Raw genomic sequence first — 19,229 nt, 5'->3', positions numbered from 1 at the left:
GCAAGACCATTAACGCTTGTTGATGGGCACTCGCAGTATGATGTGAACACACTCAATAGGTCTGGAGTAGGGAATCCAATTCCAGACACTTCCCAATACCAGGATTTAAGGATTGATTTTGTTTTTTTTAATCCCGCAATTCCATTTTTTGTAATAGCTTTATCACACTTTTGCTTTCATTAATAATTACCGGTGTGGAGGCGTAGGGTAATGCACTCAAACGACAAAGGAGTTCAACAAATTAATAATGAAAAAACAAATTAATAATGAAAAAACCTATACAAGCAGCTCCAGCTCCAACGCAGAACAAGTGAGTGATTTCACTGTCTAAAGTAAGGCAGCCCAGCTGCCTGCAATACTGTTGTTTAAAAACATAAACGTAAATAAAACACTGAACATGTATCCTCCAATGTGTGGTATTTACATTTTTAAAGTAAGCAACATCATACAATGACAATCTTTAAGGGTTTTTTTTGAAAAGGGCACCAGCTGAAATGCACTGTATACTGAAAAAGGCACTACTGAAATGCACTGTATACTGAAAAAGGCACTACTGAAATGCACTGTATACTGAAGGCACTACTGAAATGCACTGTATACTGAAATGCACTGTATACTGCAGGCACCAGCTGAAATGTTTGTCAATATTTAGTTTTACCTTAGAATTAGACCAGATGGTCATTCAAAGTATTCCGATTGAGCCTATTTATTTCTTCTTTTTAAAATTAGACACCAAGTTGGAAATATTTGCTTTTGGAGTATGACATTTAAACTGCCAATTATGCAGAACTACTGCATACAATTATCATTTTATTCAAAACAGCACAATTAAGTACTTAAAGTATGAAAGGTTAAAAAAAAAAGCAACATTTGCTCATCGGTGCTTTACTTTTTTGGCAGTACTACACGTTTATCATATCATCTTAGTTGCAAGTAAGCCGATTTTTTCTTTTTATTCAAAGCAATTCTTTCAAACCGTATCAGAAAATGAACAGTGATGCTGTATTTTTTTTCTTTAGCTAACTAAAATAAAATAGCACTCAATAAATGACATTTCTCTTCAGCTAACCTAAAAAAATAACACTTGTTAGTCTGAAACTTGAAAGCTTACAGTATACCAAATACATGTCAAAATACAGTATAATAGGTTGTAGTGCTACTGGTAATTTACAATAATTTATAGCAAAAAGGTGCGATTAATCAATCATAGATCAGATGATTCGTCAGTCAATAGAAAATGTTAAAACCACTAAATTATTCATATCCACCTATCTACCTTATATATATATATATATAAAAGCATTTTTACAGCAGGATATCTCATCCATAAAATATTAGTAGGTTCAGGAAAACCGTGTATTTCACCAATAGCTTTTTTTTTGGGGGGGGGGGGGGGGGGCATGCTGTGTTAAGAGAGATCTCCCGATGGCTAGAGCAGGCTGAACGCACACCTGTTCTTTATTTAGAATGTCAGATATAAAATACAATTTTGCAAAGAGGATCTTTATTGTAATAATATGCAACTTTAAAAAAAAAAAGGACAAGACGTTTAACTTAATTGCTTTTATTCAGGTGTACATCATAGCGTACAGATTGAAATAAAATATATTTAAACCATATGCATATGGCTTGGAGAGAAATGCAGCCTCTTCGGAGTAGAGCTGTAGACAAGAGACAGGTGTGGTTTTCATGGCAAGAAATTTACAACATCTTCCTCTTTTCAAATTCCTGCAAGAGAGACACACACACACACACACAAAGAGAATTACTTTCCTTTGCATCATGCTGCAGTCCAGAGGGCAAGAAAATTGATTGGGTCTGCACATGTCTTACAGGTGTACTTCTTTGTGTTAAAGAACTGCTCTATAGCAAAGTTTCAAAAGATTTTGGAGGAGTTCAAGAAGTGCAGAAGTACACTTTGTGATTTCAGGATTTGCCACAGGCATGGTGAAAAACCACAATTTGATCTCACTTTCTGGGCACCCAAGTTAATCTTGGTATTTTTCTTCAGATGAAAACCAAAGATTATAACAGTGGTTTTGTCAGTCCATTCCAGTTGTTGCTTTATTTTTTGCAAGTGCTGGTAAGTTGCTGCATCCTATTGACAAGTTGATACAATTACACACAGATGTTTTAAATGTTATTATTATTTTAATAGTAGATAAATAGTAAACGTGGCGTATTTTAACCATAGCAGTGTCCTAGGCTGGACTGATGACTGAAACCCAGTAAGTAATAAACCGTGAGAGACAATCAATTTACACAACAATAACAATAATTGAAGCAGTAAATGCAGTGTCAATTGCCTATTTCTATGAAATAATTTATTTTATCACCACAAATCTTCTATTTTCTGTAAAAATTGAATTCTAAAATCTTTTCATTACAATATATCAGTGATCAATGATTTCAGTTGAAATTCTTTTGGTCAAACACACCTCACTCACTATCAATATAAACCTGCATAAAAGCAGCACCATTTCTCATCTCCCAAGATGTTCTGCATCAAATTTCCAATTCAGTGTTCCAATATTTGAGTTGTGGTTAGAACTGTTTTGAAACACTATCTTTTTTACTTCTCTATAATGATTTTCTATGACTGTTTACTGCCATCTGCTGATGGAAAATAGTTAATTACAAGTCACTGTTTTTTGTAATTTTTTTGTCCATGAAATCAACATAATATGCTTATTACTGAACAAAAAAAACACGATAACCAAACTGTATCATTGAATATGTTCATTAAAGAAATGTAATGTATGTTCAGCGATTTGACATTTGCTCAGTGGTAATCCAGCTGAGATTTAATAGTGCTCATGAACAGGTGCTGCTGGGACTTCAGTTCATCATGAAATGCTGGAGCCCAGAGGACTTCTAGTTCTTGGAGTAAAGCAAAGCACTTGGAGTGGCAAGACTTGGAGCTTACAGACACACTTAAAAAGAGAGCAGGGGCAGGGAGAGTTTGAAATATAGCAAGGGGGTGTACATCTTTGTCAATAGTATTGCTACATAAAGAATGGATAAAAAATGAAAAGCCAAAGCAACTATGGCTGGTTTGATGTTTGGCATGCATATGGGAGCCCCCACTTTATCCCGGTCCTCTGTAATATGCCAGCGTTAATAGAAAATAATGATCAGTATCTGGAAATCTGATTGTGCTGAACGCAAATCCACTTTGCTCTTACCTTGAACATGGTGCTGCCAAGCTGGGCTGGAGACATGCTGACCACCACACCAGCGCTCTGCAGAGCAGCAATCTTCTCTTTGGCTCCTCCCTTCCCTCCTGCAATAATGGCCCCAGCATGTCCCATTCGCCTGCCCGGGGGGGCAGTCAAACCAGCAATAAATGACACAACGGGCTTAGCATTAGCACCCTGAAAAACAAAGACAGATATACTCTAACACATCCTTGATTTGAAGCAACTGGGGCGGGGGGGTTAGGAAAACATGTACTGCTAGCTGTGTATCACAGAGGTATGGTATACATTTTTATTAATGTACAGTAGGTAAAAGATTTCAAAATTACTGTTTTATACACACCCTACACAGTATATTCTCCTTGGAGCGGTAACACAAAAGCTAAAATATGTCCTTTTCAAACCACTTCCATTAACCCTTTGCGGTCCTATGTTGGACCAGGACAGACATTACAATGTTCCCTTTCCTGTCCGACATCAAAAAGACGTAAAGCACGGGTCTAGTCGTTTTTTCTCCTGAAAAAGCAGAGAAAACTATTCAATGGCCGAGTGAGACCGATAGGAGCCGAAAATAAAAGGGGCGGATCTAAGCAATACACATAGCCCCGGCACCACAGAGATAACATGGCCATAAACAAACAACACAGCTGCTTCTGCATCCAGCGCTCAAAGAATCAGACATTTGCAGAGCTTTTTGAGATGTTACAGTAATAAAATAATGACTTGGATCACATTATTGAGGAGTTTGGTGATAAAACAAGTGATCAGGAGATGATTTATCAGTATGCACAACTATGAAGAGGTATGTGAAAAATACAGCTAGCAAGGGGTGGGGCGGGGCTGGAGATGCAGTACTGAGTGTCCTGTTGATAAGCAGTGCCTTTTAAACCTGTGAAAAAAAAAAACCTTTAAACAGCGCGTCTAAAATAAACTGAGTGTGAAAATAAATTGGACCTGACGCGCCTGAGACGCGCTGAATAAATGGACTGCAAAGGGTTAACCAGACGCAATAAGCGATTAGCATGTATGGATTGTATAGCTACCAATTCCCAGTGTCCTTGTTGTTAATGGCACTAAGAATAATCATGTAGATATAATACTGCACTAGGTCAAAAAGTTAAATGAGAAGATTGAGGTTACATATAAATCATCTTTGGTTATAATATTAACATTTTAATTTTCCAATATAAATGCATTGAACAAAATGTACAAGTACTTTTTCTCCTTACCAAGATATGTATAGGCACAATTAATAATGACGATTTATTGCAGGCTTTGAGCGGTCTCTGAAGAAGCAGCTGTATTTTGTTTAAAGGTTGTTTTTTTAATTAGAAAAACAATAAAATTCACATTGTATTTTATCTACCTGTCCAAGAATGTGGTTTGAGTTTGGATGGTACTGTTTCAATAATAAAATTGCTCACCTATAACTTCAAGTACAGAGGCAAAACTAGTAAAAACATTTTTTACTGGGCGATTTGATCAACCTATACCCCACCGGGAGAAGTCACACCTGGGCTGTATTAGAGCATTTTACAGCACCAGGTACGTTTCTAGCTGATCTTTCTGCAGCTATTCACAAGAGTATCTACTCCTTGATATTGCAGTACTACATGTTCAGTACGAAACTTTGCTCACAGAATTGTGCTGTCTGAGGTACTCGGCTGCATCTTCCTCTGCATTCCCTCCAATCTCTCCTATCAGGATAATTCCTTCTGTTTTTGGATCCTTCAGAAAGACCTCAAGGCAATCGATGAAGTTTGTTCCATTGAAAGGATCTCCACCAATTCCTAAAAAATATATTTACAGAATTATTAAAACACATGCAGCCTTCTACAGACCCTACACCCAGTCCTGGGTTTCAGAAATTCTCATTCAGGTATATATATATTTTTAAAATGAACAGGCCCCTGAAATCTTCTCTCAACTGATCACACTTTTATCAAGGTCGTGTTAAAAACAGTAAACGTCTCTCTTGTGTCTGTAGGTCATTATTAGAAACCTTTACCTAAAAAAAATAAATAAATACATCACAACCAACTTACCAATACACAAAGACTGCCCCAGCCCAACTTGTGTGGTTTGGTGCACAGCTTCATAGGTCAGTGTGCCAGACCTAGATACAATACCTAAAACAAAAAAAAACAAACTAAATACATAAATAAAATAAAAATTAATAATTCATATTTTAAAATCAATACAATTTACCTCTCTCCACTCCATTCAAGCCCACCAAAATACATTTGCTGCTGTTATTAAAAAACTTAATCTGCTATAAGAGCCAGATAAAAATTAGTATCTCAGTTGTCATGTCTGAGTTCCAGGGATGGGACTCGGGCCATATACTGCTGTCCTTTACTAACATAAGAAAGCTTACAAACGAGAGGAGGCCATTCAGCCCATCTTGCTCGTTTGGCTGTTAGTAGCTTACTGATCCCAGACTCTCATCAAGCAGCTTCTTGAAGGATCCCAGGGTGTCAGCTTCAACATTACTGGGGAGTTGGTAATTCTGGTTGCTCTTCTTTGCACTCTTTCTAGAGCAGCAATATCCTTTTTGTAATGAGGTGACCAGAACTGAACACAATATTCTAGATGAGGTCTTACTATTGCATTGTAAAGTTTTAACATTACTTCCCTTGATTTAAATTCAACATTCCCCACATTGTCTAGATGAACACATTTCTGAGAAACAATGACCCCAATGTTCGGCAACTACAGCGTGACGCTAGTTCAGAGCGAGTTGTGTGATCCATACAGACACACTTTAATGTGTACAAAATGTTATTTCAGCACAGTGATTTAGACAGTAAAACGGAGTTATATAAATGTGTGTTATTCTTTTTATTTTGTGTTTAAATTTGACAACCGTTTTTTTCAATTACTTAATTACTAATGATTACTGCATAAAAGAACCTAAATTTAATTCAGAGCATCATGATGCGTGTGCTTTTTTTACAAAATGTACAAGAAAAAAAAAAAAAAAAAGAATTGTTACAATTGGTAGGTTTACAAATATACATTCAAAAAGTAAATTGGTAACTCAGCCTTCTGCAAAACTAGGAGTGAGGTCTTAATGAGATCAGATACATTTTAAACCAAAATGCACACGTATCCGGATTTTTTAAAAATCAAATACAAATACAAAACAGGAACACTTCATTTTAAATCATTAAAAAAAAAAAAAGACAGAAGCATTGGAACCAGGAGATGTTCAGTCAACAAAAAGGTCAAAGGTCATTATTCTATGCAAAAATAGAATATAATGGACAGTTTAAAAAAAACAGGGTAAAATGTATCCACCCTAGAATCTGCTTACCAATTCTCCCCTTCTTGTGAATGTGTCCTGGCATAATACCAATCTTGCATTCTGAAGGCTACATAAAAACATAAAAGAAAATGATCGCGGATTAGTAAGACGATACCATTATCTGATGTCCATTCTCAACTAAAAGCAAACATTACCTTCAGAAAATGAATTTATTGGTCTGCAGTTTTGAGTGGATTTGTGCAGGACTGCAATGTCGAAACAGTCAAATTTAAACTTGGTAAGTGCAGGTCAAAACATTGACACAATTCTTTATTTAGCCTTACAGTAGCCTGCCAAGTATATGTATTTCTTTGGACATGAACAAAATAATAAATCAATACTGAAATTGTAAATAAATTTGAACAATATTGTTCCACTGTAACAAGCAAATAGCCAGCCTAAGTAATGTATCCATTACTCTCTGGAGTTATACAAGAAAAAATAATGTAATGCATGAACAATCATGTTAATTGAAGTATTAAATCACAGCAACAATGGTGCTCCCCCTTTAGAACGTCTTAGACAGGAGCCATGACCATACTGCCTTAAAACCTGTTCTGTGTTATAAAGTGACACCTTATAACAACAATAATAAAAATAATAATAATAATAATATTACATATACTTACATTGATAACTCCTGGGCAGTTTGGGCCAATGAGACGGGTTTTACTTTGGCGGATCAGTTTGTGTTTTACTCGAACCATGTCCTGCTGTGGAATACCTTCTGTGATGCACACAATCAGTGGAATCTCAGCATCAATAGCCTCTATGATAGCAGGGCCAGCAAAGGGAGGGGGCACGTAGATAACAGTGGCATCTGCTCCAGTTCCATCTTTAGCCTGAACAAAAAAAACATATTGTCATTGCATTTTGAAAAATTCCATTTTAGTGACCTTGGGTATGACAAATAATGTTAGTATCATTTCAAGGGCTTTCCAGTTAATGAATGCAAGTCACGGACACAAGGAATCAAGCAACACCCATGGCCAGCTTTCAATATGCATTCTCTTTTTCTTGCCTTCATTAAAAAGCCACTGGCGATTTGATGCATAGGGAAGGATCAGCAGCCCTCACTTTGCAGAGACAGCCTTCGGGCATTTGGCAGAAAAAACACGTGGAAGCCTAGAATTGTGCTTGTCCATGTTTTATCCTTCCTTATTAAATGAAGGTCTTCATCCTCAAGCACTGTGAATGGGACGCTTCTCATTATATATATATATAAAACACAACAGCAAGAACACATCTACCCTATACTTATATGTGCTAGCAGCAGCAACTTGCCAGTGCAGATGAAGTGTGCACAGCTTAACTAAGGCAGGTAGTAAAGTATTATGCAAACTGTAGCATCTTTCAAAAATGCACTCTGGTCATTGATATAGCTCTTTTAGACAAAAAGATTGGGCATCTCCACCGTAAAAAACACAAATTCTCCTTTACCTCCTGCACCGAGTTGAAGACGGGCAGCCCAAGGTGAGTTTTACCCCCTTTCCCAGGGGATACTCCTCCAACTAGCCGGGTGCCATAATCCAGAGACTGCTGACTGTGAAATGTCCCCTGGTGAAAAAAAATACACAAATAGAAGAAGTCAGGGTACATTGTACCTGAGAGTCACCAAATAAACTTTATACCAGTGCACACACTTACAGAGTCTCGTCAATCGCCTGATAATCATACGATACCTGAAAGGTTAAAATATTTCTATAAAATCAAGAGAGTGTATTGGATTACAGCTAAATACAATCTGAAATGTCAAAAGGAGGTTAGGGATGACACAATTTTGGTGAAAATCAATGCAGTTATCTTGTTCGCCACGTAAACTGTAACAGACAGATAGAACGGCCACAATCAATTCATAAGGGTCCACGTTAGTGGTGCAATCAGCACCCTAATTTCTTAAACGATTATCACATTCACATTTATCCACAATAAACTGATGCATCAACAACATTTTATTTTTCAAAAGTCAAAGAACATTAGGATTTTTATCATAAGATCCAATAATTAAAAACAGTGCACAACTTACATTCAAATGAGAACTCGATTAGGTTTGATTCAATTAACTGAAAAAAAACATGCGTGTTTAAGACTTCAATAGAGGCCTGTTACTTCGATCTGAAATACACGTGTTACTTAACATTTTGTCAAAAGCATTTATCATCTTACACGAAACAACACATTTACACACATCACTTTCCCATCCTCCCTTTCCTGTACCACAGAAATCCACAGAAATGACCTTTTTTTTTTTAAAACATTTTTAAATTGTGTAGCTTTTAATTTTTGAAAATCAGGAAAATGTAAACACAATATTTTTAACTGGCGTGACAGGTCTAAAGTGAATCCAAAGGCTGCAAGGTTTGTATCCTAGCAACGTGTCAACGTTCGCTATCTACCGTACTAGCATAACCACATACATAATCAATGTTTTAATGCAAACTGGCAATGAATAACTAACTTTACTGCTTTACTAAAGTACCAAAAACAAGACTAACTAAACAAAAAGTGACATGTCTGAATTATTGCCAACTGGTTTGTAATGAACAAACAGCAGATTAAGCAAAACAGAGCCATGTTGTTTTTTTTTTTACCAAAAGAAACCATGTAATTAATGTGCAGGGCACGTACTGTATGGAACACATTCAATACTGATAGGCAGCATCAACCTGGCACGAAATTAACTTAATCATTTTTTTAGCAGTTGAAAATAGCTTTGCTCCTATAATCCTCTCAAAAAGTGTCTTGTTTACTTAAATCTGCTTACAGGCATCATTGAAAGATGGTTCAACACATTTCAAGGCTCCATTAAATATTAATGAAATCAAATAGAGAAAACATTACAAGGCTTGTGTTTCAGACAGAACTCTGAATCTGTATTGTTACTATTCTGCACACACATGTTTTAATACACAGCACAGAAAGGGAGAGAACAGAGAACATTAGGCTTATCTCTAAAGAGGAGCTGGACTGTACCCTCTGAAAGTAGAAATTAAAAGGTTATTAAAGCTTAATGGTCTTCAGCAACACTTCAATAAAATATGTTCAATTCCACCAGGTAGGAAACAGTCCAAAACCACAGCCTTCAAATCTGACAAAACAAAAAAGAACGATATTGCATTCATCTTAGTAAGGTGTAATGAGACCACTGAAGAATTGGTCATAATAGAAAAGCAGCTGTTTTCACAGGTAATTATGGAAATTGTCTCCAAACAGCCTTGGTCGAGCAACCCGTGTGATTGACACACAGAGCGGCCAATAGAAATACAGTATTATTTATTTCAGACATTTTAGATGTTCTAAAATGCGTATCTGTCTTAGTATTGTTTGAACCACTGAAGCACAGCTCTATTCTGAATTTCAGCAGCACACCGCTGGATTGGAATGTAAACAAATACACTTTCAAAACTAGTACCGGTAATCATGTTTTTCCACTTATGTATCCCACCCTATCTATACCCCCACACACACACACACACATTATATATTAGGGCTGGCAAGTGATTAAAAAAATTAATAGCAAAAAATCTTGCAATTATTATTATTTTTTTTAATCTAAAGCCCCTTTCACACTGGCATGATCTACCCGGGTCAGAACCTACCTCGGCAGGACCCGGCATCACGCGGGTCAGCTACGCGATTTCACACTGCTTTCGATTAAGCAGGGTTGACCTGGGTGACAGACGCAAGAAAACAATGCGTGTATCAATGCCCCGGAAGCAGCTTATTACTGACGCTTCCATCCAAGCTTCTCTGGACTGAACCGTTGGCCCAAACGTTGATTAGAGGAAATGTTTTTTCATCCCTGCTGCAATCTGCCTCATGCTGTGTCTCAAGCAATATAAATATGGCTAAACAGAATAAACAGAAATGTTCCTTCCGGAAGTGAAACCTTCACTCACTGTTATTGCGTCGGCTCACGAACGGCCGTCAAGCTTTTGTCTCGCTCAACCCAGGTCAAAGCGTGTTGATCCACATCTTGAGGTGGGTTGATGTGACCCGGGTTAACCTGGGTATGACCCAGATATGTGACTTCACACTACGCAGGATTGTGACATGGGTAGGAGTGCCAGTGAAAGGGGCTTTAGTTAGTCTTGATTTTAATCACATCTTTAATTGATACCATTACTGCATGCAGCTCAATCAAGTTTGTTTTATTACTGATGCTATTATAATTATAATTATAATTATTATAATTATTATTATAAAGTTCCTTATTACCTATAAGGTCTTACATGGTCTTGGACCTTCATATTTTCAAGATCTGCTGACCCCATATGTCCCTGGTCATTCCCTGAGATCAGAAAATGTTAATCCTCCGACAGTCCCTAAAATTAGTTTGAACTCAGTCGGAGCCAGAGCATTTAGTTATAATGCCCCTCGTCGCTGGAACTTGCTCCAGATTCATATCAGGAACATTAGAACAATGTAATCTTTTAAATACTGTTTGACGATGATGCATATCTGATTATTTCATTTTGGCCCTTTCCAACCCTCGTCCGTTTTTCAGGGAACACAAAAAAAGATGTCAAAAATACACAGCTGAAAGTACTGTTTGAAAATAAGTAGGCTTACACACGATTCTGAAAATATCACTTGCCAAAAATGTAACACAGTACATACTGCTACAATACGTACTAGATTTAAAAGTATGTAAAATTCTCCCATTAACGACCCAACAGCATATTTAAATCAAAATGTTACCCATGCACAGAACTGCGTAAAACATAAAAGGCAATTCAATTTAGCAAAAGAAAAAGAAAAAGTCTCCAGAATAACGGTATCCAAAGTCAGTGCTCGATAAGGCCCTAACCTAACAGTTCACTTGCAAATGAAAATACACAAAAGCAAATAAAGATCACAGTATCTTAAACTGTTTAATGATGAACTTTTACATTACAGTAGCTGGTCTCGTTCGCTTTGTTGTTGCTGCATTTTTTATCAGGTGGAACCGGAGGAAGCACAATAAAAGATTTGCGCATTACAAAAATATATATAACCCCCCCCCCCCCCCCAAAAACAACCCAGACCGTGACAGATAATCAAATAAACTGTAATATTGAAAAGATGGGCTTTGTATCAGAAAACTGGTGACAGAAACCGCGTGTGATGGGTAAGGGCATTCATTTTTTACATATAAAAATGGGGATTGATTTTATTAACACAGGACAGTAAAATGCGACTGACGCGGAACCTGTTGTCCTACTTCTGGATTAATATTGTTGCCCCTTTATAATTTTATATTTATTTACACAGAATTATACAAAAAAAACTCCAGCATTTGCTGTTAAATTGTTTGAACCAACTGATAAATCACAATGGAGTCAGTTTATTACTCACCTTAATGCATTTCAAATTAGTGCCGGGACAACCACAGGATTTTCACGTTCGAATATTCGCTCAATTTAAATATTCGTTCGGACATTCATTCATTTTCAAAAAGTAACAAAAGACATTCTATTACTCAGAATGCAGACAGAGACAGCACAGCAGCAGGGGCCGGGGGCCGTGGCCTGTGTGTGTTCCTTTATTTTACAGCAAGACCTTATAATATGTAACACGTTAAAGCAGAAAAATATCCCAGGAATAAAGAATACGTTGTGTAGGGCTTACTTTACCCCCGCGAATTAAACTACAAAACAAAGGATGCCAAATAGCAGTTCAAGTTAAACGTTTTGTTTATTCCCAAAATAAATAGTACATAACGTTGACACCGCATTTTATTTATTTTGTACTTTCTTCATTCCTTGCCATTGCCGTTTCTTCACAGTAAACAATGGCCATCGACACGTTTTCATAAAGTAATAACATGAGCAAACGTAAAACTTAATTTTAATTTTAAACACTTCAAATAAAACAAACATGGAAATGGTGTTGTAAAATGAATGGGGACAAAAACTCACCGTTTTGGTTCTCATTTATTACATTCCACATAAAGTCGCAACAAAAAATACATAATATATAAAATCTATATAAAAATCACTGCACAACATTTCCAGCAAGTTGGGCACTGTTTAAGCGAGGCATTTCAGAATGGCATGCTTGCGGGTTTTTTTGTCCCGTGAGATTCTGACTTGCTCTAAAGTGTCACAATGCATTTTTGACAATCCTGGTTAATTATTACAGCACATGTTGAAATGTTTTTCTAACACTGGGGTTAATCATTGCATCTAGATATTGACTATATAATGCTAATTTAAGGTTACAATTACAAGGCAGAGCAACCCAACCCTGCCTTTGATCCAAATTAATTCATTTGAAGTGCAATTCAGAGGATTTAGTCTTTTCTGAAGTTTGCTTGGATTTCTTTAAAATAGCATGGATGGGATTATAGGTTAGTTCGGACTATCAGGGTTCAGATAGCGACAGGGGCAGCAGTGTGGAGTAGTGGTTAGGGCTCTGGACTCTTGACCGGAGGGTCGTGAGTTCAATCACAGGTGGGGGACGCTGCTGCTGTACCCTTGAGCAAGGTACTTTACCTAGATTGCTCCAGTATAAAACCCAACTATATAAATGGGTAATTGTATGTAAAAATAATGTAATTGTATCTAAAAAAAATGTGATATCTTGTAACAATTTTAAGTCGCCCTGGATAAGGGCGTCTCCTAAGAAATAAATAATAATAATAATAATAATAATAATAATAATAATAATAATAATAATACCACAGCTGACCCTTTTCAGAAAGTCATATTTCGAGTTATTTATTAAGTCTAATTTACAATAATAAAACAGTTTGATATTCATCAAAAATGATCAGTAGTGCATTTCCATTCACTATAGAAATGTGCACTTTAACAAACATATGTACCTTTTAAAATATGACATCTGGTACTACATTAGGTTAAATCAAATTCTTAATTTGCTTGCCTCCCAGGAAGTTTGTTACGGCTTTACATTTTAGGTCATTTCACCCCACCAGTGTAGTTGGAGTCAATGCATCTTAGTGGCTGATTGACAAAAAAAGGCCTTGAAGGGTGAGCACAAAAAAATCCCTTTGTGAATAGCCCACTAATACATACTCTGGTGATCGCCTTGTAAACAATAAACAGTTACTGCAAGAATAATATTTTGTTCAGCTAAAGAAATTGCATGATAATTAGCCAGCTTTACTTATACAACCCTTTCCGTTTCAGGAACTTCACACCATAGACGGGTAAATGTTATTTGGATTGCTTGACTTGTACAGCATGACAAAGTAAAAAGCAAAAATACAAACCTGTTTCCCAGTAAAGCCCTGGCAAATGACCTTAGTGTCCTTGTTAATGTAGAGGTGCTTTCGCGACCCGGTGTAGCAGTGCCTTACTCCGCTCTGCTGCACTGCAAATAAGAAAAAATCAGAGCATTACTTTCATTTGTGCTCATTCTTAACAGGAGTTGCAGAGGCACAAGAGCTGTACTGGATTCTGTTCAGCAAGGGAAGCGACACTCTTGACTGATCAGGTAAACACAATGTGTCGAATCATATTTCAGAGGGAAATGATAACCTACAAGTATGATTACAATGGGGAATTTAATTAAATTCTTAGCTATCAAAGCGCCTAGGACTATATTATACCCATGCCAAAATTATATAATATAAACATGACACGCAAACAACACAGACTAGATAGATTTATATTTCTGTTTTTGTACTGCATGTATAGCACCTGACTGAATAGTTTAAAAATGCTGTTAGTGCTATGGTTTCAGGTCAAATACAAGTAAGTTTCCAGAAGCTTTGTGCAAGTCCCTTAAATAATCTACTGCTGAGAGAGAGAGAGAGAGAGAGAGAGAGAGAGAGAGAGAGAGATTTTAAAGCTTAAACTCTTAACACTGAAATCCCTTCACCACAGAACAAGAAACAATATTTCAAGATTTAAAAAGAGATGATGTAAGAAAACAGAATAAATGGATTAGGTCGGAATCCATCTAGAAAAGCTTCCACGGGTCTTTCGATTTCAATTCTTAGCACTGCAGTTCGATCGCTGGTTATATAACCTAATCCTCAATGTACTTGTAAAAGTGGTAAAGTAACTGTAGTTAGTACAAAGCCCATAAGTCCTGCGTTTTGCACACCCATTAGCGACACAGGTCTCAATTGTGCAACAAGCTCTCAGTTTGCTTGCCTTCCCTTCCAGGAAGTTGGAAACACTTGCACTTCCTGGGTCATTTCACCTCGGCAGTGCCTTCGTGGTCAAGCACCTTACTGGCTGTAAAGCATGTCAGTCATTAGGGTAAGCAGCTGGTTGGAATTATGTATGTATTTGTCTATTTATTCTTTCAGAGCTGTAATATAAAACCTGGCATGGCGTTTGCAGTGATGGGGAAGTGCTACAGGAGTTCCTGAATTCCGATTCGTGGGCAGGGTATGACTGTAACCCAGATACTGTACAGAGGTCCTGAAGAATCTCAAGACAGAGTTGAGGACGGCTCTGACATTCTTGCACACAAGACTAGGGAGAGTGCATAAAAACATGAACTGGGTACAATTCAGACAGAGCCTTTACATTGTTGTACGGACATGCAACTATGTTTATTTTTAAATTGACATTTTAATTGCAGATGTCTACTACTTTATTGTGTGGTGAAGTTGGTTATGTTGAGTATAGTGACTACAGATTAAAAAATGAATGTTAAATTGTAAAAAAAAAAAAAAATCCCTTTAAATTTACCCCAGCATACCTATGGTATATTATATATATATATATATATATATATATATATATATATATATATATATATATATATATATATATATATATATATTTTTTTTTTTTTTTTTTTTTTTTTTTTAATTTTACTGAAAAAATACTTCCTAAAGGTAGCACATACTGTAATAAAGTAGCAAAAACGTTTGGCTGTAAAGGGGTTAAGGGCTTACAAGGCTATATATCTAACTTTCAAAGAAACACCAGCATCTAATTATCACACGTGAGGCTCAAATTCCAGAGGCTGTGAAGCAAATAACCTGCGTGTCCTTCCTTTAACAAATAGATTTGTGCAACTGTCAGCTTCATTTTCAGAAACCTACTGTAATAAATAAGGGCTGCATGGCATTTGAAATCCAGAGAAACTCAGGAGTCATATTCCTCCTTCAAATAAAACACTGCTCGTCACTAACAATCGACAACAGTGGCCTTGTTTTATGTTGCAGTTCTACATTAGTGTACATATAACTAACTGTTGATTATCAGACAATACAAGTACCTTTTCAAGGTAACACAACCATAGGCTCAATTTACTACACTAATACAGCTAGAAATATGCAAGTACTGGTGAAATTACCAAAAACAGTCTTGAATACAATAATGTTATATCTAGATCTCCTCTCGAGACAGCCATATGTAACCTATTGAGGCAAAAAAAAATGATATTGAATGAAAAGCTATACCAAAACAACATGACCAAACTGTACATTGGTGCATGTAGGCTATTTCTTACTTCATGGGGGCACTGTTATAGTCACATTGAGCAAGTACTCTATGATGCAACTTGCCAAACATACCATGACCTTCTCTGTGGCCATCTGTTAGGTCACGGTGTTACACACAGTACTTATTTGTGACTTCTGAACCTCCCTGTAGTAAACGAAGCAATAAGACTTGGTTGTGAGGCAATGAATTTATGAAAGTTTTGCTAAAGAAGATACAGTGTATAACTGCGTGGGGGGTGGCACATACATTTTTCACTATAAACATACATGTAAAAATGCTCACCACAGAAAACCAAAAATTAAAAAAAAAATAACTTACAAAATCTTACAGACTCATGATCATCATGGCAGTGTTTTAGTGCTGCAGTTTAGTGTGAAGCACTTTTTACCACGATGGACCACTACATTATACAGTCTTGCACAGCAGCTAGGAGCCCCGTTTCCAGTTTCAAGTGCTGCAGTTCGTAAGTGTGCAGTTTGTTAGTTACTTTTAAGTTCTACTGCTCTACTGCAGTTAGCTGCAAACCTTTTTTTTCTGGCTGTCAATGTCAATTTGAACAAAAATTATATATATTTCACACTTTATTGGGGTCTCATTTTATTACATCAAATTACAAGAACAGTCCAAAGTTCACGCGCATGAACATCAGCAGTTAACCCAGTAATTTATTTAACTGTGTTAACTATTCACTTAATGACCTTTAATGTAATAATAAATCATAAACTTAAAAGGCAAAAGTTACTTTTTTGTTAATAGTGCATTCGATGTGCATTGATTTCAAGTTTAATATTACAGACATTTATAGTTTAAACAGGTGTTTACTATATGATTGATCAGCAGTACAAAATGGTGACGTATACTAACACAATATACATTTTTGTTTAAATACATACACTGTACATGTTAACGCTATACACCGCACCATTTTCAACACATTAAGATTGCATTGACAAGTAAGCACCTGGTCAAAATTCAATCTGGCCTAATTGAAGTAAAAAAAACATTGAGAGGCTACTACGCATGGGACGAAGTGTAGACGCAGTTGAAATACATATAACATTATGCATATTGTCAACCATTATACTTCTTAAAGCAGCAAATCCCACCGCGAGAATTGCAATCATGCAAACAGAAGTTCAAAGAAACCTGAAATACTTACAAAGCAAACGGGCAAACAACCTACTGTGAGACATCTTGGGTCATTCGCCAATGACACTGGTAAGAGCGGGACCTACACTTTACAGTGAATTGGCGGGATATCAATATGCCTGAATGTCAATATAAAAAATAACAATAACTGATGAGAGATTTTTTTTCGTACAGCAACAATATATCATGAATAAAATATATCATTTCACTAATTCTAATATTCTTCCTCTTAGATGTGCAGTACTCTGAAGGACTTAATAAGGCAGCAGCAAATCCTGCCCCGCGAGGACCTCTTCCCGTAAAGGATAGTGGGAATTGTAGTTTGTTGCGAGGGAGCGCCAGCGCGACAGCTAAATACAGTGTGAATGGTAAGGGAAAGATTTTTTTTTTTTTTTTTTTACACGTTACCAATTTTTCACTGCTATGATTGTCCCGTGGTTCATTAAGTAAACAATATAAGCAAAGAGTCACATGACAAAAATGTGCTTTGCTATAGTGAGACTGACTCCACCCTAATTAATGTCATTAATTAATTTTATTGTAGCTGCAGGAAGGAGGTGTGAGACAGTAATTCCCCGATTCTCTTCAGTTGGTGCTACCTACCCTATCAGATTCAAGAGCGCTTCAGGGTCTAACCCATACAGTATTATGGGTTAGACCCTGAGTAGAGGTTAGGGCAGTGTGGAGTAGTGGTTAGGGCTGTGGACTCTTGACCGGAGGGTCGTGGGTTCAATCCCAGGTGGGGACACTGCTGCTGTACCCTTGAGCAAGGTACTTTACCTAGGTTGCCCCAGTAAAAACCCAACCGTATAAATGGGTAATTTATAAGGGCGTCTGCTAAGAAATAAATAAATAAAATAAATAAATATTATTCCTTAGATAGGGTGCCAACTGAAGCAATAATATTGCCTGGGGAACATGCTTAACACAACTGTTTGATACTGGGTCACGTCAGTCGATCCATTGGCTCAGTCTTCCAAACACTCCAGGGAAGGGAGCACATGGAAATTTTTCATTTATTTATACTTTCTCATGTTTATATTTGTGAAAAAAACCTTTTCAGTCATTTGAAAAGGAGTAAAAGAGAAAAAAAGAAGTAGGTCGCAAAATAGTTTATAGCCCCTTAAGGTATAAGAGGAATTGAGGTCCTTCTTAAAATACATTGAGAGTGACTCAAGTATCACAAGGAAACTGAGAATTTGGATGACCAGATCCAACCTGTCAGTACATTTTAAACACTGTTTCGTGCACCTCATTGCAAGAATAAGAAAGTTAGCATCATTTGTATTTGTGGGACACATATGTCCCTTGTATCTTAAAGGGTCACTTGCATATGTGTATATTTTAAAAGAGAGAAAATGGTCCAACATTTTAATGCCTCACTATTGAATATTTGAACTATGTTGGTGGTCAAAATCAGGTTTTGAAAACACTTAGCAACCTTACCTACAGTGGTTCTGCATGTTATTTCTATCTCATTTTCAGGTAAAAGCCAGAGGGGAGAACGTTATTGTCAACCCTGAGTCGATCCTATCAGTGAAATAGGTAATTCTGTCAACAAAGGAAGAATGTGCATAAGTGCATGTTACAGGGCAGAATGGGATCTAGGGCAATATGAAATTCTCCTTGGGACATTCAGAATTCACAAAATAATAGTTTTGTCTATTTGTATATTGGAATAGCAAACTATCAGAACAATGAAAAGGGGAAATCCAAGATAAAGGCACACACAGCTCGAGGAAAAACACCGATTTCTAAATTCCCCTTGAGCCGAAACAGAACCCGCAGAATAGATGACGGAGGAGCTATACCATTGTTCAAAAAGAGTAATGGGCTTCAGATGTCATTCAAGTGCATCTCCTTGATTACCTTACTATTACTAATTACTCCATTATTCTAGAAATAACTGTTTGTGATTGGCTGATAACAGTTTATAAAGTACTGATTAAATAATTAAGAGTGAAGCTGAAATAATCTGATCGGCTAAGAAAAAAAAAAAAGATACATTCACCAGTTCAATTTTCTTTCAACACTGCAGCAGCTATACGTGTGCTGATGTGGAGAGCAAGATAATACTTTTATATATGGATTGTTATAATGTATTAATATATAATACATATTATTGTACCTTGAAGTTTACAAACCCAAAGGGATTGAGCTGAA

The 19,229-nt window shown here is 36.6% G+C and overlaps 1 protein-coding gene across 1 annotated transcript; it reads right to left on the bottom strand.

Annotated features, from left to right (window-relative positions):
- Positions 1–1,548: 1,548 nt before the first annotated feature.
- LOC117420651 (succinate--CoA ligase [ADP/GDP-forming] subunit alpha, mitochondrial) lies at positions 1,549–17,213 on the bottom strand. Its single transcript, XM_034034161.3, has 9 exons — positions 17,077–17,213; positions 13,721–13,821; positions 7,945–8,061; positions 7,134–7,346; positions 6,514–6,571; positions 5,243–5,326; positions 4,836–4,987; positions 3,186–3,374; positions 1,549–1,728 (listed from the first exon to the last, which is right to left on the bottom strand). The coding sequence occupies exons 1-9, from the start codon at positions 17,108–17,110 to the stop codon at positions 1,702–1,704; spliced, it is 975 nt and encodes a 324-aa protein (XP_033890052.1). The 5' UTR covers positions 17,111–17,213; the 3' UTR covers positions 1,549–1,701.
- Positions 17,214–19,229: the final 2,016 nt, after the last annotated feature.

The sequence above is a fragment of the Acipenser ruthenus genome, chromosome 1 (assembly GCF_902713425.1).
Source record: "Acipenser ruthenus chromosome 1, fAciRut3.2 maternal haplotype, whole genome shotgun sequence".
In the NCBI taxonomy this organism is placed as follows: Eukaryota; Metazoa; Chordata; class Actinopteri; order Acipenseriformes; family Acipenseridae; genus Acipenser; species Acipenser ruthenus.
This window is presented reverse-complemented; position numbering and strand designations above follow the sequence as displayed.

What these genes read in the sequence shown, in the direction of transcription:
- LOC117420651 (XM_034034161.3), bottom strand. Translation starts at nt 17,110, where the DNA reads ATGTCTCACAGTAGGTTGTTTGCCCGTTTGCTTT. An exon ending in GTTGTTTGCCCGTTTGCTTT is followed by an intron (nt 13,822 to 17,076) that starts GTAAGTATTTCA and finishes TCTTATTTGCAG; the next exon opens with TGCAGCAGAGCGGAGTAAGG. An exon ending in TTGGCAGCACCATGTTCAAG is followed by an intron (nt 1,729 to 3,185) that starts GTAAGAGCAAAG and finishes TCTCTCTTGCAG; the next exon opens with GAATTTGAAAAGAGGAAGAT.